This window comes from Manacus vitellinus, unplaced genomic scaffold, assembly GCF_001715985.3.
Source record: "Manacus vitellinus isolate BGI_N305 unplaced genomic scaffold, ASM171598v3 scaffold_14_pilon, whole genome shotgun sequence".
NCBI classification, from domain to species: Eukaryota; Metazoa; Chordata; class Aves; order Passeriformes; family Pipridae; genus Manacus; species Manacus vitellinus.
In genome coordinates, this window is record NW_021939063.1 from 4,340,525 (window position 1) to 4,366,737 (window position 26,213).

The 26,213-nt window shown below is 43.4% G+C and overlaps 1 protein-coding gene across 21 annotated transcripts in view; it reads left to right on the forward strand.

Moving 5' to 3' along the window:
- The window catches only part of FOXP1 (forkhead box P1), a 335,164-nt gene that overhangs the window by 239,470 nt on the left and 69,481 nt on the right, over positions 1-26,213 (forward strand). For 19 of the 21 annotated variants that reach the window (XM_018068353.2, XM_018068351.3, XM_018068356.3 and 16 more), the window contains 2 exons: positions 19,862-19,999; positions 21,105-21,194. In XM_018068353.2, the coding sequence (XP_017923842.1) occupies positions 19,862-19,999; positions 21,105-21,194 (228 nt within the window). The remainder of the gene's footprint in view (positions 1-19,861; positions 20,000-21,104; positions 21,195-26,213) is intronic. The other 2 variants (XM_018068363.2, XM_018068373.2) reach the window with 1 other exon arrangement.

Consider the following 26,213-nt stretch of genomic DNA (forward strand, 5'->3'; position numbering starts at 1 on the left):
TTTGGGGTGTGTGATGTGGATGCTGCTACCCCTGTGCATATGGGATTTGAAAGGATCCTGAAGATTTAGGGGATTGAAGCCTTTTGGGCCCTTTGAAATTCCCAGGCTGTTTTTATGTCGATGTCTGACTGCCAGGCAGCCGAGGCAAGGTCACCCATCCTCAGCACCTTCAGGTCTCTGTCTTCTGCATGTTGAAATAAGTGGCAAAGTTTCTCTTGGCTCTGGCTGAGCAATATGAGGTCCTTGTTGACCTCAGTTCAGCTTGGTTTAGAGCTGATTTTGATACTACATGGTTGCTAGCTTTGGCGTGGAGCAAGCTACATGGTATCATTTGTATTTTATTTGTATTTGAAATACCGTCCTGGAAAATGAAAAATAATATTTCCATATCAGTTCATTCTTCTTGCCTTGGCTGGAGGACCCCACCCTGCCCATGCTTCTGACTCTTGTTTTCCAGCTACTCCGTGTTCACCGCCGGACCCTTATTTCGATTCTGCCTCATTTTCCCAGCAGTGTCTCATATTCCCTTTGTTTTCTGTTTTGCATCTTTGTTGTGCAGCAGGATCAGCAATAATAGTTAATAATTAGCAGCTCAATAGCACTCTTCACCTTCAAAGCAATTTTAGGCATTAAATCACTCAGCTCTGCTGGCACTATTACAATATTGACTTGTTACTTCACCAGTGTCACTGAGGCAGCAAAACCTGCATTTTTATGGAGGCCAAAATGGGGTCATTTTTTTTTTTACAGTACAAAATTGGCAAAAAATAAAATTTTCTCCTAGGCTGACACTTCGTTTGCCAAATTTCAGCGTAGAGCCAATTTTTAAAGCCGAGTAATAAACACCTGAAAAGTTCTGGTTTATAATGGCAGTGCTGAGAAGCCATTAACTCAATGGCTCTGCTATAACATAAGAAAACCCTTAAACTGTCAAAAAACTTGTAGAAGGTGGTGGATGGAGGCTTAGCAAATGCCAGCTTTGCCTTGAGCCTGGAGCTGAGATGCAGAGGGAACCTGTGCAGACTGGTAGCATGGATCATTAGGTGTGTCCCTTCTCCAGTATGGGGAAATGGTCCTTTCCCACGTGTGTGGTGGAGTGAGGTGAGCATCCTGTCTCAGGTGAGATCTCTCCAGGTCTCTTAAGCTATAGGGAGAAGAAGGTGAGGAGTTGCAATGGGGATGGAGCTCCAGGGGAGCAGAGACCACAATTTGGGACAACAGGAAAAGCCTGGAGCAAAGAAGGAATTGAGGGATGCAAGGTGTCAGAGGGGATTTGAGAGGAAACAGCGTGGGGAGGGATGTGGGGCCAGGAGCCTGGGCAGCAGCAAGTGCAGCTCTTCAGGGCACTGGAGGGAGATGTGACCAGCAAGGTGGCATGAAGCCCTGGAGAAGCCCTACTTGGCTTGTGTTCTCCTGGGCCCGTAGGGCTTATTTCTGCACAGATTTTCCTGGAAGTGAGGGCATTCTGCCTGTGACCTGTGGCTCGCTGGCACAGGTGGAAGGAAGTGCCGCATCCCAGACGAGCATCGTGTGTGCACATGGCCAGGATCAAGGTATCAGAAGCCACCTCCCCAAGGCAGCACACAGCCCGTGACCAGCTCTGCCCTTCCCAGCACAGGGGGGGAAGCCGAGCTGTAAGAGCAGCGTAGTAAAATAGCAAATTGACCAGTAAAAGAAATCAGTAAATGAAGGGAACAGCTATTAATGTGCCAAGCCAAGATGTGTAATTATACCCTAGGACTTTTCCAAACTAATACGTGTTAAAGGTGTAAACCTATTAAAGGAGAGATTTTTCTGTACAGGGAACTTATGTAGATAGAAGGATTTACACTGTATTTTATTCTTGTATTATAAGGTATAAGGAACATTTGAGCAAATCCAGTCATTCCTATTATTACAATATCATACGTTTTTCATACCATTTTATGCGGTTCTTCAAAAACTTTGGCAGTAATTCTCTTTATATTGTTAGGAATTTTCTTTTAGAAACAGAATTCTTTTTCTCAAATAGTTAATTAGATTTTGAACTTCAAATACAGTACTTATTTTTTTTTCCTCCCAAGAATAGGGGTGTTAGATCCATTGTGCTGGCCAAATTACAGTTTGGATAGTTACATTCTCTCTGCTTAATCACCCTGCAATTTCATTCGAGTGAAGGATTTGGTGCCTCAGGTGTCCTGAATTCCTCCAGGGCTCTGTGTGGCGAAGTTGCTGCCACCATCCACCCCGGAAGCATCTGCATTTAACGGCAGGGAACTGTAGTTTCCTTCCAGGAAGGGATTTTTGTTGTATTCCTCTGTTGTTACACTTTACAGCGTATTTGCACTTTTCCAATCTCAAATTTTTAGGCTCATCTGAATGATTTCACTTGCTGTAGGAAGGCAAATTTGTTTTAAGGGACCCCAGACAAATTCCTTTATTTGCTTGTTCACTCTTTGCCATGACAGGTGCAGCAAAGGACTGGGCCCTGGCTGCCCCACTTCATCCTCTCCCAGCTCAGAGACCTGCTGCCTCTCAGCATCATCTCTTTTCTTGTGGCTTGAGGGGAGAAAAGGATTGGGATAAGCAGCAGCCAGATTTGGATAGGAAATGTCAGTGGGTCATAACCCTTGCACGCAGTTAGGATCTGCCTTTGCCTGGGGAAGGGAAGCGGGAGGGGAGGACCCTGTCCCTGAATTCAGTTTGGAGCCCGTTTATTTGGGATGAAGTGATGGATCATGGCGCATTGCGCTGTGAAGGGCTGGAGTGGAAGTACAAAGGAAAAGCCCAGAGCACACAGTGAGCCCTGCTTAGTGATGCACAAAGGACTCTGAGCCGGTCGGATGACCCCAAGGGATCTGAGAGCAAAGTCCTCTGGTTGGGGTGTTTGCTTAGCCAGCCTGGCTGGCTGTTTCTCATCCATGTGAAACCAGATGTGCACCATCAAAATGACTGATGTGGCCAAAGGCCAGGGAATGGCTGTGCTGAGGCTGGGTCTTCTGCCCTGCAGTGTTGTTGTCCCAAAACAACAACAACTCCCTCTCCTCTCCTGTTCCCTGTCCTGCTGGGCTGAGTGAGGGGGTGCTCCTGACCCAGAGGCAGTGAGGAAGAGGGGAAGCACACCATGGACACCTCCCTTGTCATGCCCTGCTTCCTAAAATGCACTTTATACGTGTACAAGGGAACCTAGGATGGTAACCTGTAGTATCTCCTCCTGGTAATTCAGAGCTGCCTTGCAGCAAGCTGACACACCTTCCAAGTGCAGTGGGACAACCAGAGAACATTTCAGGGGGACTCCTCTGTGTGCTTCTGCCTGCACTGAGTCTTCTTGGCTTTAGCACTGTTTGCCAGCTTTGCAAATTGCACTGTTGTGCTGCTTTTTTGGCATTTTGGAGGTGCATTTGATCATGGTGCTTGTTCTAAAGCAGGAGCAGAGATCCCAGTGCTGCTCCCGAGCTCTGTCCCTATGTAGCATCAGCAGTGTCACAGCTTTTCTGTGCATTCCTATATAACCATGAGGCTGTTGCCTAAACACCTCTTCAGGAAACAATTAAAATTGTTTTGTTGTGTGTACAAAATTAAGTGTCTTCCTCTCTAAAGAAGAGAAAAAGCTCTTCACATGGCTGCCGCCTTTAAAAAATTAAAAATAGCTTTTGAATATTGGAGGAAAACTTGAAACTATGAGCCAGCTAAAGAAACTGTATCATGAAACCTTGGGGACCACTGAAATGGGAACAGTGGCCCATTACTGCTAAGAAGGTGTTTTATTGAAAATACGCTGATGTGCGTTCCCAGCAGAGTGAGTGAAAAACAGCAATGCCCAGTGGTGATATGGGGTGTTCTCACAGGTGAACCAGAATATAGAGCTCAGCACTCCTTGGCTGAGAGCACAGTGGTCTGATGGGTGTTTTTCCATAAAGGGGCCCATAGTTAATACATTTTATTTTAATTTACATCTCTGTCAGTACATGTGTGTACGTAGGCGTGTGTGTATGTAGTTTGTTGTGGAAGCAGGCCTGGGTTTTTAAAGAGGATTCTTTGTGGTGAGGTGAAGCATTAAGTCTCCTGATGACAGAGGCAGATTACCAGGAGAGGGCAGTGCTTCCAGCACTGCATTCCACACCAGCTGTCCCCACACCAGCCCTAAACTGGGGTGATCCACCCCCAAACTCCCATCTGGGGACCCTGAAGTGGCTCCAGCCTGGAGCACCCGCCTGCCTGCACTGCTGCGATGGGCAGGAGATGATCTGGGGTGGCCAGGAGTTCACTGGTTAATACTTAACAGGCAAAAATGTGTTTGATTGACGTTTGTTTTGTTGATGTTTCATTCTGTGGTTTTTTTCTTACCATGGCAACTTTAACATCACGACAAAACACCTACTTTTCCTCTCGAAGCCATTGCTGTTGTCATGCCCAGTGGGTTATTTTGGTAGACAGGGCTTGTTCTTTTCAAGTGGAGGTGTTGCCATCTCCTACCAGATACCACCTCCAGTCTTTCCTGTCCTAAGAAGGTTTTCTCTGTGTGAACACTGTATTTCAACCCGTGGCAAAAAAAATGGAGTTTTAGTGGAAACTGCAGCATTTCCTCTACTGTACGTGACATAAATGCCATCTCACATAATTAAGGAAAGTAACCGGGAACAGTTAGTGGTGATTACCTCTCAATATATTGTGTACTTTGGGGCAGAAAAATAAATTATGAATAATGCCCAAGCATACTTGGAACAATTTGCACACTGTGCTGTGAGTGATGCAGACCTGCTGGTAGAAGAGTGTGCTAATAAATTTTACTTTGTGGCGGAAACAAGAGATTACAGTTTATTAGGAAAGGAGATGGCAATTTATTAAGATCAATCAAATATGAATGCAGAGCAAAAACGTTGCCATTTTTATTTATTTATTTATCTAGAAGCATGGGGGGAGCAATTATATAAAATTTGTTGTTTACCTGTGATGTTTGATTCATTATTAATATTTTTATGTTTAGAGGGAACCATAATTTTGCTGAAATGTCTTCCATAACTCCTGCACAATCATATTCATAACTCACCTGAATGTTGACACATCCTGCTGTGTATATATAAATTAACTAGTAACACTGGCATTATAAAATGATGCATTAAATGAAGATGTGAATGGTAATTTAAAGCATGCCATGAAGTGAAATTTAAACCATTGTACAACACTGAGGGGATTTAAAGAGCCTTTTTCGTGCAGAATTTGCAGGGGCAGTAAGGAAAATGACAGTTTCACATCAAAAGAAGAGCAACAGGGACACAAGGATTACTGAAATGCTAATTGCTTTGGTATTCTGTTTTGTTAGACACCATCAGCCTAAAAATCACTTTTCTGCCTGAAGATATTTTACCATGAGGGCATTAACTGAGATTATTAAAAAAAGACAAAAAAAAAAAATGTTTACTTTGTCCTTTTTCTCAGCAGTTTGTGGGTAATAAGTTTCACTGTTTCCTGTTTAGTCAGTTGTTTTCCCCATTTGTTTTTGTAGGTCTTTCAAACAGCAACAAGGGAAAATGAAGCAGTCTCAAAACAGGAAAATATGATTTAACCCCACAAAAATGGGCCTGGGGATCTGGGAGTGGGAACAGTATCTGAGACGGCTCTTTCCCTCGGAACTGCAAACAGCAGCTTGCTTTTAAACTGTCCCATGGCTCTGTCCAGTGTGCCGAGCAGTGGGATTTGGCACATGCTTTTGCCAGGCTTGGCATGGGACCGGTGGAGGGGGGTGGGCTCCTCTGTGCCACAGCAGCACTGGCACAAGAGCTCGTCTGAATTACTCACTCCCAAATTTGTCTTTGGGGAACAGAGTGCAGGATTTGGCCCACCACCAGCAGACAGAGAGCAGAGTGGGACCTATTTGGCCCTGCCTGCCCAGGGGAACATCCCGAGGGTTAGAGCAGATGTATTGCTGTCTTAGGTAGAAATTGCCTCATATTAGGACTAAAAATTTCCCAACTTGGGACAGGTTAGAGGAGGTTGTGCTTTGTGGATGCCTTGTCTTTTCTTTCCTTCTCCCCTGCCCTGCAGTTAGATGAGGCTGTTCTGTAGGCAAGTCCATGGTCTCTGCATGGAGAGGTACCTACAAAAGTCTATGAATAAAGTGTACATGTAAAAAATAATGGCGTAACAAAACCATTTATTCCACTGTATTCATCATAATTCCTAATCTGTTCCTCTCACTTGGACCTTAGTGTCCAGTGATTATTTTCTTTCACCTAGGTTTTGATATGACCACTTAATATGGATCAGATCCTGTGAGAACACGTTGCCAAATAGCCATCTAGCCTGCCATGCTCTTTCCCAGTTATTTTTAATGTATTACTTTATGTGTTCTGTTTTGAACATCCCTGTCTGATGGTCTCTGTCTGTGATGACTCTCCATAATTGAATGGAATTAAAGTGGGAGTTTATGGTTCTTCTTGGTCTTTTAAAATATTTTGCTGGCTTAGAAATGCATTATATTTCATGGTGACCTTACTTAACAAGTGCTCCCATCTCCTTTAGTAAGGATGAAGTTTTTAGCCCACAGCAGATGTTGGCTGAGCTTGCAGGTATGAAGCTTTTATATGAAAGGGTATAAAACGCTTTAAAAATATGGCTTGCAGGTTCTGCGGCCTGCACTCGGTGCTTAGACAGCACCTTTCATTTTTCAAGGTGTTTTGCAAATATTGGCCTACAGAAGATCCTGAAATGAGTCGTATTATCCCCATTCTGCAGATGAGGAGGCAGAGATGTTGAGGTCATTGAGTGCCTTGAAATGGTGCAGGCCATTCCAAAGCCAGGCCACAAACATTGCAGACTGAGCTGTCAGAGAGAGATATCATCAGTATCAGAGACATTAAAAAAAAAACCCTGAACAAAACACAAAAATTTCTAGGTGACTTGCCCAAGGGTGGGGAGAATTGTCAGTGCCAGAGCCAGCGTTGTGCTTTTGCTTTGCATGTAGATCACAGCCTTGGGCTTGCATTGCCACGTTATGCTTTTTCTTTGCCCCTGGAAAGAAGTGCCTTGAGCAAAGTGGTAGGTTTCATAGTGTCCTAGATTTTTCCTAAATGTAGTAGGTCAGAGCTTGGCCCAGAGGCGTGTGATCAGCCGGTGACCAGGGCAGAAGGAGGGCACTGGCCTTCTGTTGAGCTGTGTGTACCTGGATATGGCCATACTGGAAAATAAGGACTGATGATGTGAGAATAGGATTGAGGGTTGTGCGTGAGTGAGGAGTTTGTGCTGAGGATGACAAGATAGATCAAAAGATTTCCAAACTGGGGTCTCTAAAGCATCCTGTGATGGTTTGCAGAGACTGCCTGGGCATGCAGCCCCCTCCTCATTTCGGATGCAGAGTTGGTCGAGGTGTGTTAATGCAGAGCCGTTCCTACTGCTGCTTCTTTGCTGTCAGTGCTGTTGGAGATCCTGCCACAGCGATGCTCTTGGAAATGCAGCACCAGGAGGAGGTGGTCCGAAAGAGAAACTGTTGAAAAGTTTAAGCCTGTGTATTCTGTAATATATTCCCCAAAGCAATCCAAATTCCTCGAGATTGCTTTGAAGTCCAGGACAGGAAGGATTTCTCTTAAGCACAGGTGATAATTATTACTAGCTCGTTGCATGCGTTACCGGTTTCTGTTGCTGCTGAGTGCCCAGTGTGCTGGGGGGTGTGTGTACATCTCTGCTTGACTTTGCATAGATAGAACACATATAAATACTGGCTGTTCCTGTGCCCTGTCTGTGCTGACCTGCTCGGGGTGTCCATGCCCCTTTAAGAGGCAGGCACTCTCTGATTCATGTAGGCTGTTTCTGGCAGATTTAGGGTCTTGCAAAAGATGCCCTTAGTCCCTTATTAAATATTCATAAGAGGGTGGGGTCACATTTTTGTGACCTGAAAAAAATCCCATTAATAAATTTGTTATCTGACACGAAAACACTTTAGGGTGGAAAGCAATCCCTATCGCATCCCATTTAACATCAGATCGCTAGTTGTCAGTAAATTGGGTCCTTTGTCTTTGCTTCTTGTGAGGTTCTTCAGCAGCATCACTAATGGGGCTATTGTCTGACAGCCCGACTCCTGCAAATAACGGGAGGTTCTGCTGGGAACGGTGTAGGGTGCCTTCCGTCTGCCTTGGTACTTGCACGTAAAGTAACTGAGGAGTAACTCTCTGCATCAATTTTGTCTTCAGAAACTATGTGAAAATGTAAAAAAAAAAAAATAATGGGAGAGATTTTACAAATATTGCTGCCTGAGAGAAAGTGGAGTTGGACTCGATGATCCTTGTGGCATCGAACTCAGGATATTCTATAGATAGGAGCATTTTGGGCAAAGGAAAATAGGGTCCCAGGGCTGTGGCAGTCCCTGGGTTAGAGAGAGCGCACGTACAGGGTCGAGTTGGGGTGCTCAAATCCGGACAAGTGTTTTTCTTGGAGCTTGCCCATGTGAGTTTGTGAAGATTGTTCTGAGTGAGGTGACACTGTGCCCTATGGTTAGAGAGGTGCCACAGACCCAAACATAGCAGATTCGTGTCCACAGCGCTCGAGGGCTCGGCTGCCTTAGAACCAGGCAGTCGTGGATGCCCCTGGCTAGGGCTGGGGTGCTCGGGCATCGCTGGTCCCCAAGGCTTGGCCAAGGAGGGAAGGAGAGATGCTCCCCTCGGCAGGCCGGGCACTCACCCCCGTTTCGCTGCAAACTCCTGTCAGAGGCATCTTGCGGTCGTTTTTTTTATTATTATTATTATTATCGCTCTTTTCCGATACCGAAATCCCGAGGTTTTGTGGCAGAGCCGCCGGGAAGGCAGGAGCGGGAGCAGCGCCACACCTTTCCGCGGGAGAAGACGATAAAGTTGCGGGGCGGGCAGGAGGGTTCCCCTGCGGTGCCCGCCAGCGCGTTGTGCCGGCGCTTTCCCCCCCTCTCTTCCCAGCGGCTCCACCGGTGGTCCGGGGAGGGGTGTCCGGGCTGGGGGTGTCCGAGCCGGGGGTGTCCGAGGGCGGTGTCAAGCCGGCGGTGCCCGGCGGGGGGCGGGGGCGGCCCGCGGGCGCCCCGTTCCGGGGCGGGGTGTGCGCGGCGGCGCAGGCCGGGGCCGCGCGGGTGGCGCGGCGCGCGCAGGAAGCCCCGAGCAGCCGCGCCCCGCACTCGCGCCCGCGGGAGCCTCCGGCAGCGCCCGCGCCGCCCTCCGCCAGCCCCGCTCCATGGGCCCGCGGCGCGCCGCTCGCCGCCCGCCGCCGCCCAGGTGGGTGCCCCGCCGGGGAACCGAGGGCCGGGGGAGGCCGCGCAAAGTGCCGGAAAACAGCCCGGCGCAGGAATGGAGAGCCGCGCCGCTCTGAGGAGGAGGGAGGGAGGGAAGCGGGAGGGAAGGAGGGAGAGGAGGGACGGCGTGTGCGCCCCGCAACTCGCCGGAGGTTTTTTAGAAGTGATGAGCGGCGCGGAGCGTGTCGCCCGGCGTCTGTCGTGACAGCCGTAGCCCGCGCGGGGCTGGCGCCGCAGCGCTGGAGTTTTTGGAAGAAGAACGAGGGAAACGGGGAAAAGTGCACAGAGCCGGATAAAACGCGCTGTCAGGTTTAAATGTCAGGAACCGGGATCGCTGAATGGATTCGCCAGTCAATTTACCAGGGGGAAATTAAGTGAGTGAGCTTTGTTTTTGACATTGACTAGTGCTGTGAACCCCGGTGAAATGGATGTAACGGGATCTCAGTGTCAGCCCTGCGAGCCGGCGTTGCAGTGCGAGTGAGCTGAATTTTCGAGGGTGGTGGTGGGGGGGAGGAGGGAACCCTTAGGAAGTGGGTGGTAAGTTTAGAGCAAAGTGCATATACACTCTTCCTCTCTGGAATTAACTCCTTCAAAGCCAGCTTGTCTCTGAAAACACCGAGAGTTCTGACTTGTCCTTGCGCTCGTGGCAGGGAAAAGCCTCTCGGTAGCGCGGCACGGTCGTCTCGGTGCGTGTGCTGGCGATTGACACGCTACCATTTCATCTTTTTAAATAAAAACAAGTTTGGTGGCAGGAAATGTGAATCATTCGGGGTGACCAAGATCTGTTTATGAAAACCAAACGGTTGGATTTATTCTAGCAGTGAGTGTTGAGTTGTGAACTACAATAAATTGTGAAAGTTTATTTCTAGTAAAAAGTGACTTGCGCAGGCTAGTTTGCTGTTTTGTAAATAAACTGAAATGTTAAAATCCTTTTTTTATTTGGATCACAGCTGATTTTCATGCCTGATGCTCCTGGGCCCAATCCTGGAAGGACTTGTGCATGTGCAGTAGCTATACTAGGAGAGGAGGATCTCTCCCTCTCTTTCCCCCAGGAACTGTAAGCACTCTGCCTGCTAAAGTAGTATTTGCCAGATCGAACACCTCATAAGTAAGATTAATGTGCTGAACTTTGAGACATCTTGCACATCTTTACACCAAGTTGAAAAGCATTTCTTTTTGCTTGTAGCTCTTCTAAAAGTCACGGCTACAATGCGTGTGTGTATGTCATTAGAGTGTGCCTCTGTCTAGTTGAGAAATGGCTTTTGTTGATTGTATATTTATTGCAGTAGCAGCCTAGGAAGTCTCTAAAAGCAGGCACTCTCTCCAAAGCCAGCGGAAAATCTGCTGTCAGAGGGCTTTCAGTGATCTCCTGTGGCTACGTCCAAAAAATTTCATTGATAAGGCTGCAGAGATGAAACCTGAGTCCTGCCTAAACAGAGTAGCTGCCTTGGCCTAGACTGTGATAGAGCTGAACTGCAAACTGATTGGTCTGACACTTTATAATCAAAGTTGATTTATTGTTCATTAGTAGTGCATTAGCCCTTTCAGGCAAGACAGTTATTTGTGTAGTGGCCTGTCAAACAAAAGACCGCTAGCACCTGTCATTTCTAAACCATGAGATAAGCAAGCAGATATTAAGATAATGCAAATAGGAATACACTGGAATGAGGTAAAGTTCTAGCAATTTCTCTGTAAGAAATATTGTTTTATTTAACATGCTCATGTTTAGCAAATAGAGGAACTGGATTATAGAGTGAAGGGGTTCCGCTGCACCAGGACCATCAGGAGGAGAAGGCGCTGGGAATGAGCTGGGCGTCTGTGGAGTGTGGTTTCAGAGGACCTTGGAGGTGAGGAGGCAGCTGGGGCAGATAATGAATTGGGAAAAGCCAGTTGCTGATACAGGAGGAAGATGTGAATGCTGTTTTGTAGCCTTAATTTAATTTTGTTTGATTTTGGTTTTAGTGCGAGAGCCAGATTGAGGCACTTTTTGTGGTTTTTTCCCTGACTCCTTCCTCTTCTTCCCAATGGACAGATGTCATGAAAGGATGCTCTTACTGGCAGGGGTTAATTATATGAAAACTTGATGACATCACAGCAGAGCTGTGAGAATGTCAAAATACATCTGCTGCCATATTCAGACATATTGCTCTCCCTCCTCTCCCCCTATATCAGCTCCCCTCCCCTCTCAAAAGGGAATGATCTCATGACATAAAACAGAAAACAACACAAGTGTCAAAAGAAAACAAAATTAGTGAACTTTTGTCTGCCACCATAGAAACGAGGATTAACTTATGTTATTCCAGAGCATGGAATGGAGACTATCTGCATGAGGATATATAGTGTATTGTCTTCTGTGAATTTTCATTTGACAGGGATTTTGGAGGCTGTGATCTTAATTAAATCTCAACTGACTCAAATAATGCATCTAAAGGCATGCAGTGTTGCGTAACCTTGCTGAGTTGGTAAACCATAAATCATCAGAAAGCTTATGATAGGAAGGGCTGCTTTGAAATTTTTTTTTTGTTTGCTACAGTTGGTTTGTTGGGTTTTTTTTGGTCTTGTTTAACATACACTTTACTGCGCTGTACCATTGTGCTCTCCCTTTTCTAAGCAGTGTTATTTTTGCTTAAAAAAAAAAAGCTCTGAGACATGCTCTGACCAGTCACTCAGCCGAACTAAAGAGAAGTCATAAATATAATGGGATTGACAGGGAAGAAATGAAATCCCTGCACTGGCTTTGCAGGGATCTTGCTGCTCAGAGGAAGGTGTGGGTGCCTCACGTTCTTCTGTACAGCTGGATGAGCCCTCCACACATTTTAGAAGTGTAACTCTTAACCCCACGCTGAAATTTATGCTGGGGCGTAAATAGTGATCAGACACCACGGTGGAGTCGTAACGTGTCGCCCCTGGGTTGTAATGGGTCACAGATGGATGATTGCTCTAATGGATGGTGGGCTGTGCAAGTTGAGTTGATTTTAGTTGTGGGCCGGGAAGAAAAGGGTTGCAACAGTTGTGTGAAGAAGGTTAAAGGGGGTTTTTAGGCATTGAAAGCGGGGCAGGGCAGTCAGAGCGATTTTCTTATGCACCATTTTAACCTGACAATGCTCAGGCACTGTTGTTGCTTGAGAGTGAAGATGTTTTTAAAATACTGAAGCTAAACAAGTGACTATTTCAGTGTAAAATTCTTTGGTTTCTGTGTATGTGATTACATGCTCCGGGCAGCTGAAGAAAGGTAAGGGGAGAAAGATTATTGCATTCAAAAGTTTAAGGAGTTTCAAAGCTCCTGTGCTTTCCTGCTCTGTATTTCTTACTCATTTCAGAGCTGCTGGAGACAAACCTGAGCTGGGAGGACACAGCAGTTGGATTTACTTTTGTAAAGGTTTCCCAGTAGCAGGATAACTTACTGGTGTTGTTTTTCTCCCCTCTTTGCTAGGGAAAAGCAGTAGCAGGGGTAGTTTTATCAACACCTGCAAAACTAGATTGTGGGAAAGTCCTGACACCATAAGCTAAATTTGTTATTGTTTGGTGAAAGGCTTGGCTGGTTTTAAGCAGTTTGTTTGTTTTATTGAAAGCAGAACTGCATTACTGGAAACTGCTTTGCTGTAGTTCAGTTAAAATGTCCTGTACTGTTTTGTTTTTATAAGGTGCTTGCTTGTTCAGCTTCACTTTCCAGTTATAAGGAGAGGAAAGAAAATCCACTGTGCACTCATCTGCAGATTAAAGTGGCTGCGTAGAGATTGGGAGAGAAGCAGAACTGGCAAATATGTCTTCCCCAGCCTTTCTTTTTTTCTTCTTTTTTTTTTAACCTTTCCAGCACAGTTTCCTGTGCTAGCAGGAGGATCTCTAGTTAATACTGAAGTTGAATGAATGTTAGAAAAACTAGACTGAATATTGAGCAAATAAACGGAATTACTAATTGTTCTGTGCACTAGTTTCGGATGGATTTGCCTTCATTGATTAGGTAAGATGCTCTGTTATTTGGGAGGGACAATACCCCCTCCTCCCCAAACTGACAACGGGTTTTAATTTTTAAGCTTTATCTTGCCCTTAAATCTGAAACATCATTGTTCAAATAACTGAGAACAAGGTAAACCAACAACATCAAAAAGGTCGGCTTCTGTGATTTCTCAAGGGCTTGTTATTTTGTACTTTCCAATTCTATTTGATGTCTTGACAAAACAAGATGACACAAGGGAGAATACATTAAATTTTGATTTTCATCTAACCTGTTACAGTAGTGGCAGCTTAATTTCTTTTACTTTTTACCGAAGACGGCTTTTTGCACAATTACTTTAATTGCCACGCCACTTTATGAGAAGGTTTCTTTACGGGTTTCCCATTTGCCTTGATTTTGTGAGGCATTTTTTTGAACGTGCTTTGACCTTTAACACGGCGAGCTGGCTGGTTGGAGTGTGTCTTCATTAGGAGTAAATCAGTGAATGGCAAAATTGTCAAAGAAGCAACTGATGTTTTCTCATTAGAATCTAATTTGCACCGTTGTGCTTAGCTGTGATGTTCAGCTGTAGGTGTCTGCCATAGGTGTGAAAACCTGCACATTTTTAAGCAAATAAAGTTTACAACTGTTATAAAAGGTGACACTTGGACCCAGAGTGGCAAAGCCTACCCGAGTGTTTAAGCAGAGGCTCTGGTTTGTGTGGGAAATAAACAGCATGATTTAACCAGGTGAAATTTTTTTCAAGAATCACTAATATTTTCAGCTGGCCACCACTATGTACATCATCTCAAATGCCCTGAGCTTGAAGAGCAGGCAGCTGTGGATTTGATTCTTGCAGGAGAAAATAGCCAGGGATGGAGAGAGGGTTCATCCTTCCTAGAAATCTGTTGGGAGTTTCAGTTCTTAAAAATCTGCCATACAAAAAAAAAAAAAAAAGCCCCTCTGTGTAACACTTCCCTTTAACTCACATGAAACTCTGGACATATTAGATGTTGCTTGTTCAGTCACGATCTTTTATTATTTAATTAAGCTCTCCGTAATGTATGTATGAATTAATACACAAATGTAAGGAGTCTGACACGATGATTATTCTCAGTATATTAAGGGTGTTTGGGAGAGAGGGTTTCAAGGGGTTTTCAAGGGCTTTAGAGGTATTTTGGATGTTTCTAAGCAGGATTGCTTTTGGTTTATTTGAGGCTTTTTTGGCAGAATATGTTGATCTAACATTTCCTTTCTTAAACTCTGGAAAAAAAGCAGATTTTTTTTTTCCTTTTTTTTTTTTTTTTAACTGAATCATTATAAAACATCACCAGAGTTCGGAACCATGTACAGTAGGTTATAATTTTTCCTTTCATGCTAGAGAGGGAAACAAAAACTATAACTTTTAAAATGTGGAAAATGATGATGATAATCTCGAGGTTTGAAATCTCACTCAGCTTATTAAAGGGATATTTGGTTGTGTGTGTGTGTGTATGTTCTCTGGTTTAGTCTCTATTTGACAAATGTTAGATGTAGAAAGGATTTAATTTATGTAAACTTTATATTTTTATGCAAATTAAATGGGTATTTATTATAGCTGAAACAATTATCCTGGCACTTAGTGAGAAACCTGGTATGCATGAGAAGTGGAAGATAAGATCAGATGTTTCATTCTGTAAACAAATACGAAAATATTCCCATTTTTCCTCAGCTAGAAGAGAATACAGAAGACAGCAGACATCCTGACATGCCGGGGTATGTCAGTATAGCCCATCGTTCTGCTTTCTGTGGGTCAAAGGGAGATCTCCCCTCCTGATAAAATATAATAAACAAAATTAAAATAATACAATGCTAATTTAATTTTAAAGAGGGCTCCCCCCCCCTTTCTCTTTTAATAGGGAGTTGTATTGTTACAGAGAGAACAGTTATGCTAATGACAGACTACTTAGCTGATTTTACATTAATATAATAAACATTACCTGTCTTAATGCGCTGTGCTGTATTATGGCAAAATAACTAAGTCTCAAAGTGAGATTCCATTTCGCATAATGAACCAGCATTGCAGTTCCTGCGTGAATAATTCCGAGAGCGGCGGTTTTGTGTTGGGATCTTGGAGGATGAAATATTATGTCGGAAATGTTTTAGTCTCGGGGTGGAAGCAGGTCCTGCCTTCAGCACTTCTTGCTTTGCTGGGCCGTGCTCTGGCTTGTGGCATCGTGCCTCTCTGCTTGCCAGGCTGTCAGTGCTTTATCTTCTGGTTTGCATTGTTTCAGCTGAGGGTTTTTTTAATATTTTAAATGTATTGCATATAAGAGCTTTCTAATAGGACAGCTCAAGTTCATTGTTTGGTTTTGCTTGGCCGTAGCTATTTTTATTGTAGCCCAGTATTTTTAACTGTTCCTCAGCAACTTGCTCTTTCTGTGTTCAGCTGTTTTGCTCCGTTTAACTTTTATCACAAAAATCTTTAACCGAAGAATTGCTGTTTGGAAATCCAGGGTGCTTGGTATGAGGGCTTACTGAAATCAAGTTTGAACATAGATCACGGGAGAAAAGGATTTTCTGGCAGAGTTATTCTTTATGAATTAAGGAAATCTTCCCCATCTTTCATGCATGCCTGCTAACAGTTAACAGAACCACAGCCGTATCCAGCATCGGAGGCACAGGGTGTGAAAAGGGCATTCTTTTTTTTTCCTTTTCGCTTCATACAAGATTAAACTACTTGAAATTATTTAGCTAGTATTTAATTATATTAATATCACTGAAAATGAGGGAATGGAGATGATTAAATAGGACTAAATCATTTTCATCCCCGTGACCCTTGTCTGGGTTGTGTGGAGGAGTGACAAATGCATCCCTGCTGTAATTTCGTGGGGAAGTTAAAGGTGAACTTGGTCCAAGTTTGTGGAAGTTTTCCTTGGTCCAAAATATGGTGTGTTTGCAGGGCTTGAAATGGGGGAGTCACGGAGGGGGCTGAGGGGGACAGGAGGGCTTTGGGGGATCTGGAGGAGCAGCAGGCAGAACCCTGGGATAAACAGTGTCTGAAGACAATTGTGAGTATTAAAGACATTTTTTGCCGTTGATGGTATTAGCATGTCAGCAGGTCCATACTAGCACAGCTCCCAAAGCCAAATTGCAGCTGTATTTTTACCTTTGCTGCCAGGTTTACATGCAGCTGAGTATCTACCACACCCTATTGTTATCAGTCAACAATACCAAAAGTAGTTCATTAATCATATCAATAACAACAATCATGTTTCATGTGCAAAATAGAAATAAACAACTTGAAAGAAAAAATAAAAGATTGATTTCTTCTCTGCATGCTAACTTAGCATTCTTTAAATATATCTGCCAGTACTTTAATTTGAACTTCAACTCCCTGAAGGCAGTAAGACAGAATTATTTTAGTTCTTCATAAACTGCCTTCTGTGATTCATTGTTAACTCATAAAAGACGCTCATTTTCATGTACTTAAACAGTTAAGTCATTTTTAAAGTTGGTTTCTAATTTTTTTTGGCAACACATTTAAGTTGACATCTGAGAGATAGAAATCTAAAATGAATTTATAGCTTTCGATTTAGGTTTCACTTACTATCAGACAAAATATCAGAAATAAATATTTTTTATCTAACATAATGTAAAGTATATTGCACAGTATCTAAAATAAAGTTTAGTTTTGACTGAATACACTCAAAAAGGGACCCATAAATATTAAGAGAGCTGTAGTTAAGAACTTACATGACTGTTTTAAATACTATTGATTTAAACCACTGGCTAGATTTTATGAATCAAAGTGTAATTTCCAAGCTTTGGCTATATTTCTCATCGCTAAAGCACTCTCTCTTGTGTGCCTTTAGCAGCTTTCCAGACATTCAACACGGGATTAAATGATAGTAGTTACAATGATCAATAGGTTAAGACCGGTACAATCACTCTTACCGCTAATGACCTCGGTAGTAATGGGTAATAAAGTGTGGGCTATAATAGCCTATTGCTGGTGCTGCATGCCCTTTGATTCCTAGTATTACCAGGGACTAGCTACGTGGAAAAGTTGGACGTTTGGAGTTAAGAGAGTGGATATATAGGCCATCATTCTTAACTATTTAAAGTCCTCAGACTCTGTGTGGGCCCACGCTTGTCCGGGATGTGTGTGGTCATTTTTAACACTGTAGTTTCTGGTTTATTTGAATTTGTTTGTGCAAGGTTTCCATAAGTTGCTTTCGTGACAAAATGAAGTACAGGCTTTGGCTAAATGTGGCTGTGAGTTGTGTTTATAAATGGAAGGCAGCACCTTCTTTAGGGGTGCAGGTGTGGTGTGAAAATGTGGTTTCAGATGGTAAAATGAAGTTGAACGGGCCAATGCAAACTTGTACTTTATGTACTTGTACTCCGTAACTGTGTGCCATATATATATATATATTACTACTCTTTTCTTTCTGGTTAAGTGCTTCTGTTCTTGCAGCTAAGAGATTCTTCACTGGAAGGTACGTGGCTGCTTTTCAAAGATAGGGCCCAATTGTCAGATTTGTCCTAAGATAAACGTGCATAAAGGCCATGGAAGTGAATGGGAGTTGTCCCTGCCCAGCTGACGGCAGAACGCGGCCCTTCAGATTAATCACCGATGTGTAGGGTTTACAGCACCCCACCCTATTCCTGTCTGTATCCCCGCTTGTCGTCATAAATCTGACTGAACAGTATTTGTCTTGTCTATCTTCCAAGAAGGGCACAGAAAACATACTTAAACATGCTTCCTCTTCTGTTTGCTTGGTCCAACTTCAATGAGAGGTAGTACAAACCCCAGGGTAAAGTAAACTTCTCTGGGGATGAGAATAATGAAGGTGAGTCACGCTTTGGGGTGAAGATAGTGACAGCAGGATTTAATTAAATAATTTTGTACTCCCAGAAAAGTTTTTAAAAGGGTACGGATTAAGATATTCTGTATTAATTGGATTACCCATCCAGATGACTCAGTGTCCTCGGAGCTGATGGCTTTCCCATAGGTGTGGGCAAGCGGCACAGGCCACGGGCAAATGGCCCCTGGTTTTGGTGGTTTCTGGCATTTGACCCATAATTAAATCTCCATTTGCCTGCATTCACACCAGCCTGATCCACATTAGCTGTGTGGGAACACGCTGTGCCATGGGGAATGCTTAGAGGACCTCGCCGTGTCTGCTTTAATGGGATGTCGGAGGCGTGCGAGCCCTTGGTAGGCTTTGCTCAGGCAAATGTTTTTGAGGCAGTGTCTGTCCCTGGCACACGACATGTACACAACAACACGGGGAGATGTGCAGTGTACATGCATCTGACCTTCAGGAACCATTTTTAGTTCATCAAAATTAGTGATGCTGAGAAATCAGGACATCAGTGCATAATGACTGTGAAATTAGGAATGAGAGCTTGCTATGCAAATGACAGGACAAATCATGTGAAAAAGTCAAGATAAACTGCATATTAAGACATTATGTTACATAAAATTAATACTGCATTTCTCTCTTGCTTACTACTACACTGGGAGGGTTTTTTTTAAACTCCTTTATCTTCTGATCAGCTATTGTCTGTGGATTTTTTAGAAAGTGGTGCACAGAAAAAGTGCTAAACATATTATTACCTTTTATTGTAATACATGGGATGACAGGAGATCCTTTTTAGCAAAGTATATCCTTTACTGCTTTTAGTTTTGTGCTGTCATGTATTTGATTTGAAACTATAGAAAAGTAAGGTGCTTAAATATTACTGTTAAAACTCATATGGGTTTTGTCTTTTCCTCTATTGTTTTTTTTCCCTCCTTTTCTTTTCCTTTTTTGGGGTGGAGGGTAGAGGGGTGGGTTTCTAGGGAAATAGTCTTCTTGCATTACTGGGACTGACAAAATGGTTCTCATGTAGTCTTCAAATTAAACACAAGTGCAGTGATTATTTTGAATAGCTAAATTACATTCTAGAAAGCTTGCAGAATTCATAGCATTGTCATTAGGTATCCGCTTGAATACAATTTGTGTAACCTTGGCCAAGACAGCCTGTCATTTTAATGTCAGTGTTTTATCTGAACAAGACATCATCCTTTCAGATACAGTGTACAGGTTCCTTGCAAAGATGCCCGTGCAGAAACGTGTTAACAGTTGCAAATATGAAATGCTATCAAGTTCATCACTGTAGCTGTTTGTCACTGAAATGTCATGGAAAGCGGCTTTTAATGGTATCTCACATAATATGAAAGAATTGAAGACATCTGTATGCTGGGTGAATATGGAATGGTAAAGACATCGTGGTAGGGCCTTTCTGTAAAAATTGCATAGGAGTCTAGTGCTGTTATTCACATCACTGAGCCTTCCTTCAATTTTCTTAAAAACCAGTTGTAATAGGGTCTAGATCCCATCAGTGTAGGATATTTGGCTGCTGGATTTCTGTATGGGAAGCAAGGACTTTCCAGGAGGGAAAGGACCCGTTTGCAGATTTCTTGTAAAAATAAATTAATCTTTACCATACTGCTTGCTTTAAAGAATTTCCATCCACTAATGTTTTGCAAAAGAGGAATTTAATCGCCAGGAAAGTGTAGACAGTACTTTTGTTCCTGCTGAGGTGGGCTGTAAGGATTCTCTTGCCTTCAGCTCCCTCAGTGCCAGGTGTGGGATTCCCCCGGCGTGGGGATGCTGGAGGAGCCACAGGGATGCTCTCTGACCCCCTCTTTCTCTCATCTTGGCCTTCAGGTTCCAGTGTCGGTGGCTATGATGACACCTCAAGTGATCACTCCCCAGCAAATGCAGCAGATCCTCCAGCAACAAGTGCTAACTCCCCAGCAACTCCAAGTCCTGCTCCAGCAGCAGCAGGCACTCATGCTTCAACAGGTAATTGTTTCCTTAACAGCTGCTCAGATGGCCCCTATGGCTGCTGGAGGGCTTTGCCCCCCAAAACACTCCTGGGGAAGGAAGCTGCCCACATCTCAGGTCCAAACCTTGGAGCATCCATGCTCCGAGCTGAACTGACTGCTCTTTTGTTTTTAATTCTAGAAATAGCTGCTGGAAACAAATCCAGGGAGCAGTGCTAGGAGTTGTTTCCAAGATCAGCTAAATAATACAGATGCATATTTAAGTGTCAGGACTTCGGCAGATGTCCCTGTTGCTTTTGCCTGCATCCCTCGGAAAGCTTGGTGTGCCCTGACTAATTGGAATAAACAAGGTAGAAGGGCAGTGCTTCCCAGTTTAGACCTCGTTATGTCCATCTGGAACCATAAAGGACTATGGAAACGGTGGCAGTAAAAGTGGAGAGGTTGTCAAGCCTTAATCTGTTTGATTTCCGCCAACATATCTCGTGTGGTGTGTACGTGCTTCTCACAGCCCATGGTCCTTTCTCAGCTGGAATTTGGCCACCGACAAGCCCCGAGGCTCCATTATCATAGGGTTTGGCACAGCAGGGTCTCACAGACCCCGGGTGGGTGTCAGCATCCAGCCCAGCCCAACCTTGCCTGCTCCCTCCTGGCTCCCAGGCTCCCTCCTGCCCACACCGGAACGCTGCCTGCACGGTGCACATCTGGGGAGCGGGAGGAGGAGAGCATTTCCCAGGATGTCTATGCATGTATTGAACAACACTTAATACAGTCAAACCCTATCATTTAGAAAGCATGTGTGTTTCACAACAGAGATTCGCCAGGCTCTCTCAGCAAGGGCATTTTGGCTTTGTTGTTACAATCAAAGGTCATTCCTTGCCTTATTTTAATTAGTTTGTGTAGAAAATGGTATGTTTTTCATCAGTTCATTTTGGAGATTACTTTTCAAACGATAATGCCAAGAATAGTCAGTGTGCACTGAATTTATTGTTGAGTTTCAAACTAAAGGTCAGACCATTACAGATAAAAGGATGCTATTTTTCAAATCACAGTTTGTGTGTTACACCAAAAGGGACACTGAATTGGCTCTCCACTTTGTTACTTACCATCTTTCCTTTTCTTTGTAGCAGCAGCTTCAAGAGTTTTATAAGAAACAACAGGAACAGTTGCAGCTTCAACTTTTACAGCAACAACATGCTGGAAAACAGCCTAAAGAGGTACAGACAATACCCATTTTACTTTCAAACCACAGATCCCTGGGGACTGTCTAGTGGCTATTAAACTGTCATTCATCTTATAAATGATTGCACAACTGAACTGACTCTATCGGGCCTCAGCTTTCAGATTTAGAGTTATTGTCCTGTTTTCGCCTGTGTTTTCTTGTGCTTTCCATTTGCTCGCTGCCACATATTTTATAGCAGGGGACCAGGCCTTGCTGCCTGGTATGAGTCCTGGAGCAAGCATCTAGACTTGTATCTTGGGAGAGTGCTTTGGGAAGTTAGTTATGGTGTAGAGGGGAGGGGGCAAGGCAGCAGGCCCAGATATGGTGCTGTCCTTTCTAAACAGGGCAAAATGCTGAGAGACGTTGAGTTTGTGCTTGTAATTTCCAACTACAGAGGTTCTGGTTGGATGTTCTTCACAGCTGCACTGAGCAGTATCGGTGGTGACATGGAGAAGAGGTGGCAGGAGACCTCACTCTGATGCCACCATGGTCCATGGCAGAAGGGGACAGGCCAGGGTAGCTCTGCCTGTCCTTTAAATACACTTCCCTTTCAAAATACCTGTCACATCCTAAACTTTGTTGCTTTTTGTGTGCTTAAATTTAATTTTGCTGCAATTACATTTTTTTTAAGGCACCGGGCTCACCTCTTAATTTTTGGGGAGTTTGAGACTTTCCTGCTTAATCTGACATCTGTTCTGGCTTAGGTAGATCCTAGAAAGCTGCCTCTTGGCATGAGATGCTGAGTGATGTCCTGCGATAGCGGCAGCGCTTGTGTCACTTGACAAGGAGGGGGCTGCTCAAAGCACACACCAATTTCTGCGCCCCAGCCCCCTTGAAATTTCGGCAAATCGTGCCACCTGTGCCAAGTTTTAACCCAGAGTGAATTTTTCCAGCTGAGTTATAAACCCCTGAAAACAGGGGGGTTTATAATGGAAACGCTGACACAACCTTAGCCATAGCGCGCTTACGGGCGCCACTATAATAAAAAGGGAACAGATTAAAAAGTGTCTAAAATGTAAATCTAAAGGACTAACAGTAATTAAAATGGAAATGGCACAGGGAGGGAAGGCATGTAATTGTGAGATATCACTGTGCAGAATGCTCTCAGCTTTGTTTTGCTGGCTGTTTTTCTAATTCAGTAGGGCTTACTCATCAGTGGCAGTTCAATGCGCGTTAATGACTCTGGGATGCAGGCATCACTCTGGACAAAGAAATGATTATTGTGCGGTCAAAAGAAGTTCAAAGACAAGAAGGGAATTTCAGTTTTTTCCTTAGAGATCCACATTCAAGAGCATATAAATTAAGCCAAATGTTAAAAACCACAGTCTGAAAGCTGACTTCAAAGTCACAACTCTCTAATTAATGAACTGCGAGCTTCAGTTTGGACAAGTCGTGGTTTGATGCGCCCATAAATCAACATGACAGGTCTGTTTCACAGTCTCAGACAGCGCTTGTCATTGAGTCACATCAGATGTAAACACAGCAGAAAAAAGAGGGAATATGAAGGAGGTGCAATTGATCAACAGAATTGGTAAAAACCCACTTTTGAAACACATTATGCATGATCACAGGAAATGGCGATAGCCTCAAGAGGCTTTCTCCTTCTGCTGTTGCTTTTTTGAATCAGATTTCTAACAGCCTTCAAAAGGGAGAATAAGAATTATGGAGCTTCTCCCCTGTGGCTGGCAGGCAATAACCCCCTGTTGTTATTTTGTGCTTCTTTCTTTTCAAAGGCGTCAAAATTTAGTTTTTTAAAGATCTTTAACTCTATATTTGAAGACAAACAATAAAGGGCTGCCACTGTCATTCTTATCAGTTACCAGGGATTGTATTTTTTCTTTCTGTTGCCACTTCTTATTAACCTCTTATTTGGTCTATTAGACATAGTTTTGAATGCAAGCCTGCATGCTGGGAGAACATGAAAGTTCAGATGAGCTCAGAGGGCAGATAAAGAAATTTGAAGGGGAAAGTTACACAGCAGAATGAACGATAAAAGTTAACTCTTCTAAATTGCTGTTGTCAGACAGGAGAGCATCTCAGACACAAAGATGAGGGCTCGGAGCTTAAAGAAAAAAAATACTTTGTGTTAAAAAAGACAAGAAGGGAAGTTAGACAATGTGATGGCATTTCAATATCTAACACACTGATTTACTGTGGTCACACTTCTGATATTACACTAGCGAAAGCAACAATAAGAAAGGACTCCTTCCTGTTTCAAGAAGAGCATTTTAACACGATAACTGGGAAGAGAACAAGGACCCAAGTCTCTTCAGCTTTTTCTAGGGGTTTAGGGTTTTTTTTCTGATGGTTTTAGTATAGGCCCGTTTCAACGTTCATTTCACCCCAGAGGTTTGTTCAACCCAGCTTAAGGAGTTTATTCTCGCTAAATTAGCATGGAAAAGGTGTTCTTTCATGATTTTATTTTTTTCCCCTCCCTCTCGAACTGAAAACTGTTGGGCAGTGCCGTGGTAGGGGCCGGCAGCTGCCGTGCTAACGAGGGCCAAGCGTGTACCTTGACAGATGGAACAAGTGTATTCATGTATGGCATCCCCCAAGTCATTTTGTGAGTGCATTGTCCTATTGTACTGTTGTGAAAGAAGAAAAACACAACAAACCTCCCAAGCCCTGTTGGTCAAAAGGATCCGGCCCCCGAGCAGAACAGGCGGACCCCAGCGAGGTTCCTGGCGGGTTTTACTCGAGGGTTGCGCGGTGTAGCAGAGGGTGAGCAGTGCCCGACAGCGAGGGGGAGAGGTGCCATGTGGGATTTCAGCCCTGTGCCCCCCCAGGCTGTCCTCCTCTGGCAAATCGGGGCTCCCCATGGCGAGGGGGCTGCGGAGGATCCCGCCTGGTGCCGCGGCGCTGGACGGAGAGAGCTGTTTTCCGAACAGGGCCGTTTGTCCTCCGGCAGTGTGACAGTTTATGTTAGGCAGTAGGGAGTAACCTAAGAAAGGAAAACAGACCTTTGACAGAAGCTTTAGGGAGGGGATCAAAAATGCAAGTTTTATCAGGATATTTCAGCATTTTAACACTGACTACTGACCTGACAACAGGACTGCACCGAGACCTTTTTTGTATGCATTCAATTGTGAGAAGTAAACAAACTGCCTTGTATCCTGTGTTTGGTAACTGGGTGGGGAGCGCAGTTTGGCAACGTGTCTTGCTTTTAAATTCTTTCTTGGACAATGGGCCTTGTATACTTTTATATCCTGGCTTTTCAAAGTAGAGAGTGTTCAAGAGCTTTTCTTAGGATAGCTGAGAAGACAACCAAACGGGCATCAGTCAATTTATATAAAGGGCTTTTTTTTGTTAAAAGAAACCACATTCTAACTTTACACTCAGATGGCAAATAGGTAAAACACAGCTTATTACAGCTAGATTTTTATGTAATACCATTTATTATATATATGTGTAAATTTATTAAGTATATATTAAGTACATACATTTCAAAATTAATACTTATGGAAGGAAACATTAGTTTAACTCTTAATATAACTGTTGCTGGGGCCTGTTTGCATCTGCTGCTGTGACACATGGTTGCAACAACTGGATGTGTCTGAGCAAGCTGTTGCAAAGAAATGAAAACTCTCTGTGTTTCAGAATTTCCGAACACCTATTTGTTTAATTGTGTTGTTGAAGTCCTCAATTTTCTTGGAAATAAGATACATTTATAAATAAAATAATTAGAATGACTGACTGTCAGAGTTGTGGGTATAAAGTTTGTTGCAGTATTAAGGTTGGTGAGGTGTTGTGGTATGAGAAGGTGGGGGTCAAATCCCCGGCTGGTGTCTGTCAGTCCTGCTCCAGTGGCTCTGCTGGGACTTTTTCTCTGTGTAACACCAGTAAGGAATGGGGCCAGTGATCCTCTGGCTTGGTGTCAAGGAAGGGTGACAAAAAGTTTGGGATCTGGCTGGGTTTTGTTTGTGGAAGTATGCAGTTTGGTAAGAGTTAATTTTCTTTCCATAATTGTTAGCCATAATGTGTATAAGACCTCCACCTTGATATGATTCCTAGCAGATTAGGGATATTAGATAATTTCCTTCTATTTATTGTACTACTGCAATGTATTATCTTTCTATCACTCAGATAATTACTAAGGAAATCTACATTAATTTTTTTTGGCTAGCACAAGGAACTGCTAAACACTGGCATGATGTATTGATGTTTTACACAACAAAAGTTTTCCTCCTGTCATTGTACAATAAATAAAAAGATATTTATCAAAATGCAAAGCCTTTCATGGATTTTAAAGAACAAAGCAAATAAAATACAAGATGAGCATGGAAGCAAAACCTAGAGGCTTCCTTAACTGAACAAAATTAAGGACTCTGAAGCCTGGAGTACTGTACATATTAAACACTCACATTCAAGTAAGATGTTGTTTGCTAAATTATGAATGTGTGTAATTAAAATCTAGTGGCTGTTTCTATGAAAGATTTACAATGTTATTTCATCGTTTGTCATGGCTAATTAACAATATTAGATGAAGTTTTTCTTCTTCAAAGGTCTGATTTTTTCTCATTTATTTATGTCAGAAGTGATAAACAGAGTAGTTAAAAGCTTCTCCGGGTACAGTAGTGAGAAAAGCAACATGTTCTTTTACACCTCGAAGGTTCAAGGTTCACATCCCTGTGGAGTAAAGCAACTCCATCTTCTTTCTAGTGAGAATAATTAAAACTTTCAAAGTGCAGAAGTAGCAGCCTTAAATACAGCACAGAATAATTCCAACATAACAGAAAGTATTGTGGGACTTGATGGATGAAGAAGAGAGAGTAAGTATAAAATACCATAAATTAAGCCAGTCGTTTTGCTTTAATAGTTGAGACAGCCCTTGAATGAGCAAACAGAGCACAGTGCAGGGTTGTTTCTCGTTACATCTAAGTGTGATGTGATCACAGGGTGTGATTCTCACCTTAGACATGTTCCTTGCCTCGAAGAATTACCCAGGAGCTGCCAGCAGGGCTTGCTTTACCCACCACTGAAACGCAGCCACTTCTGGGGTAAAACACAACCACAC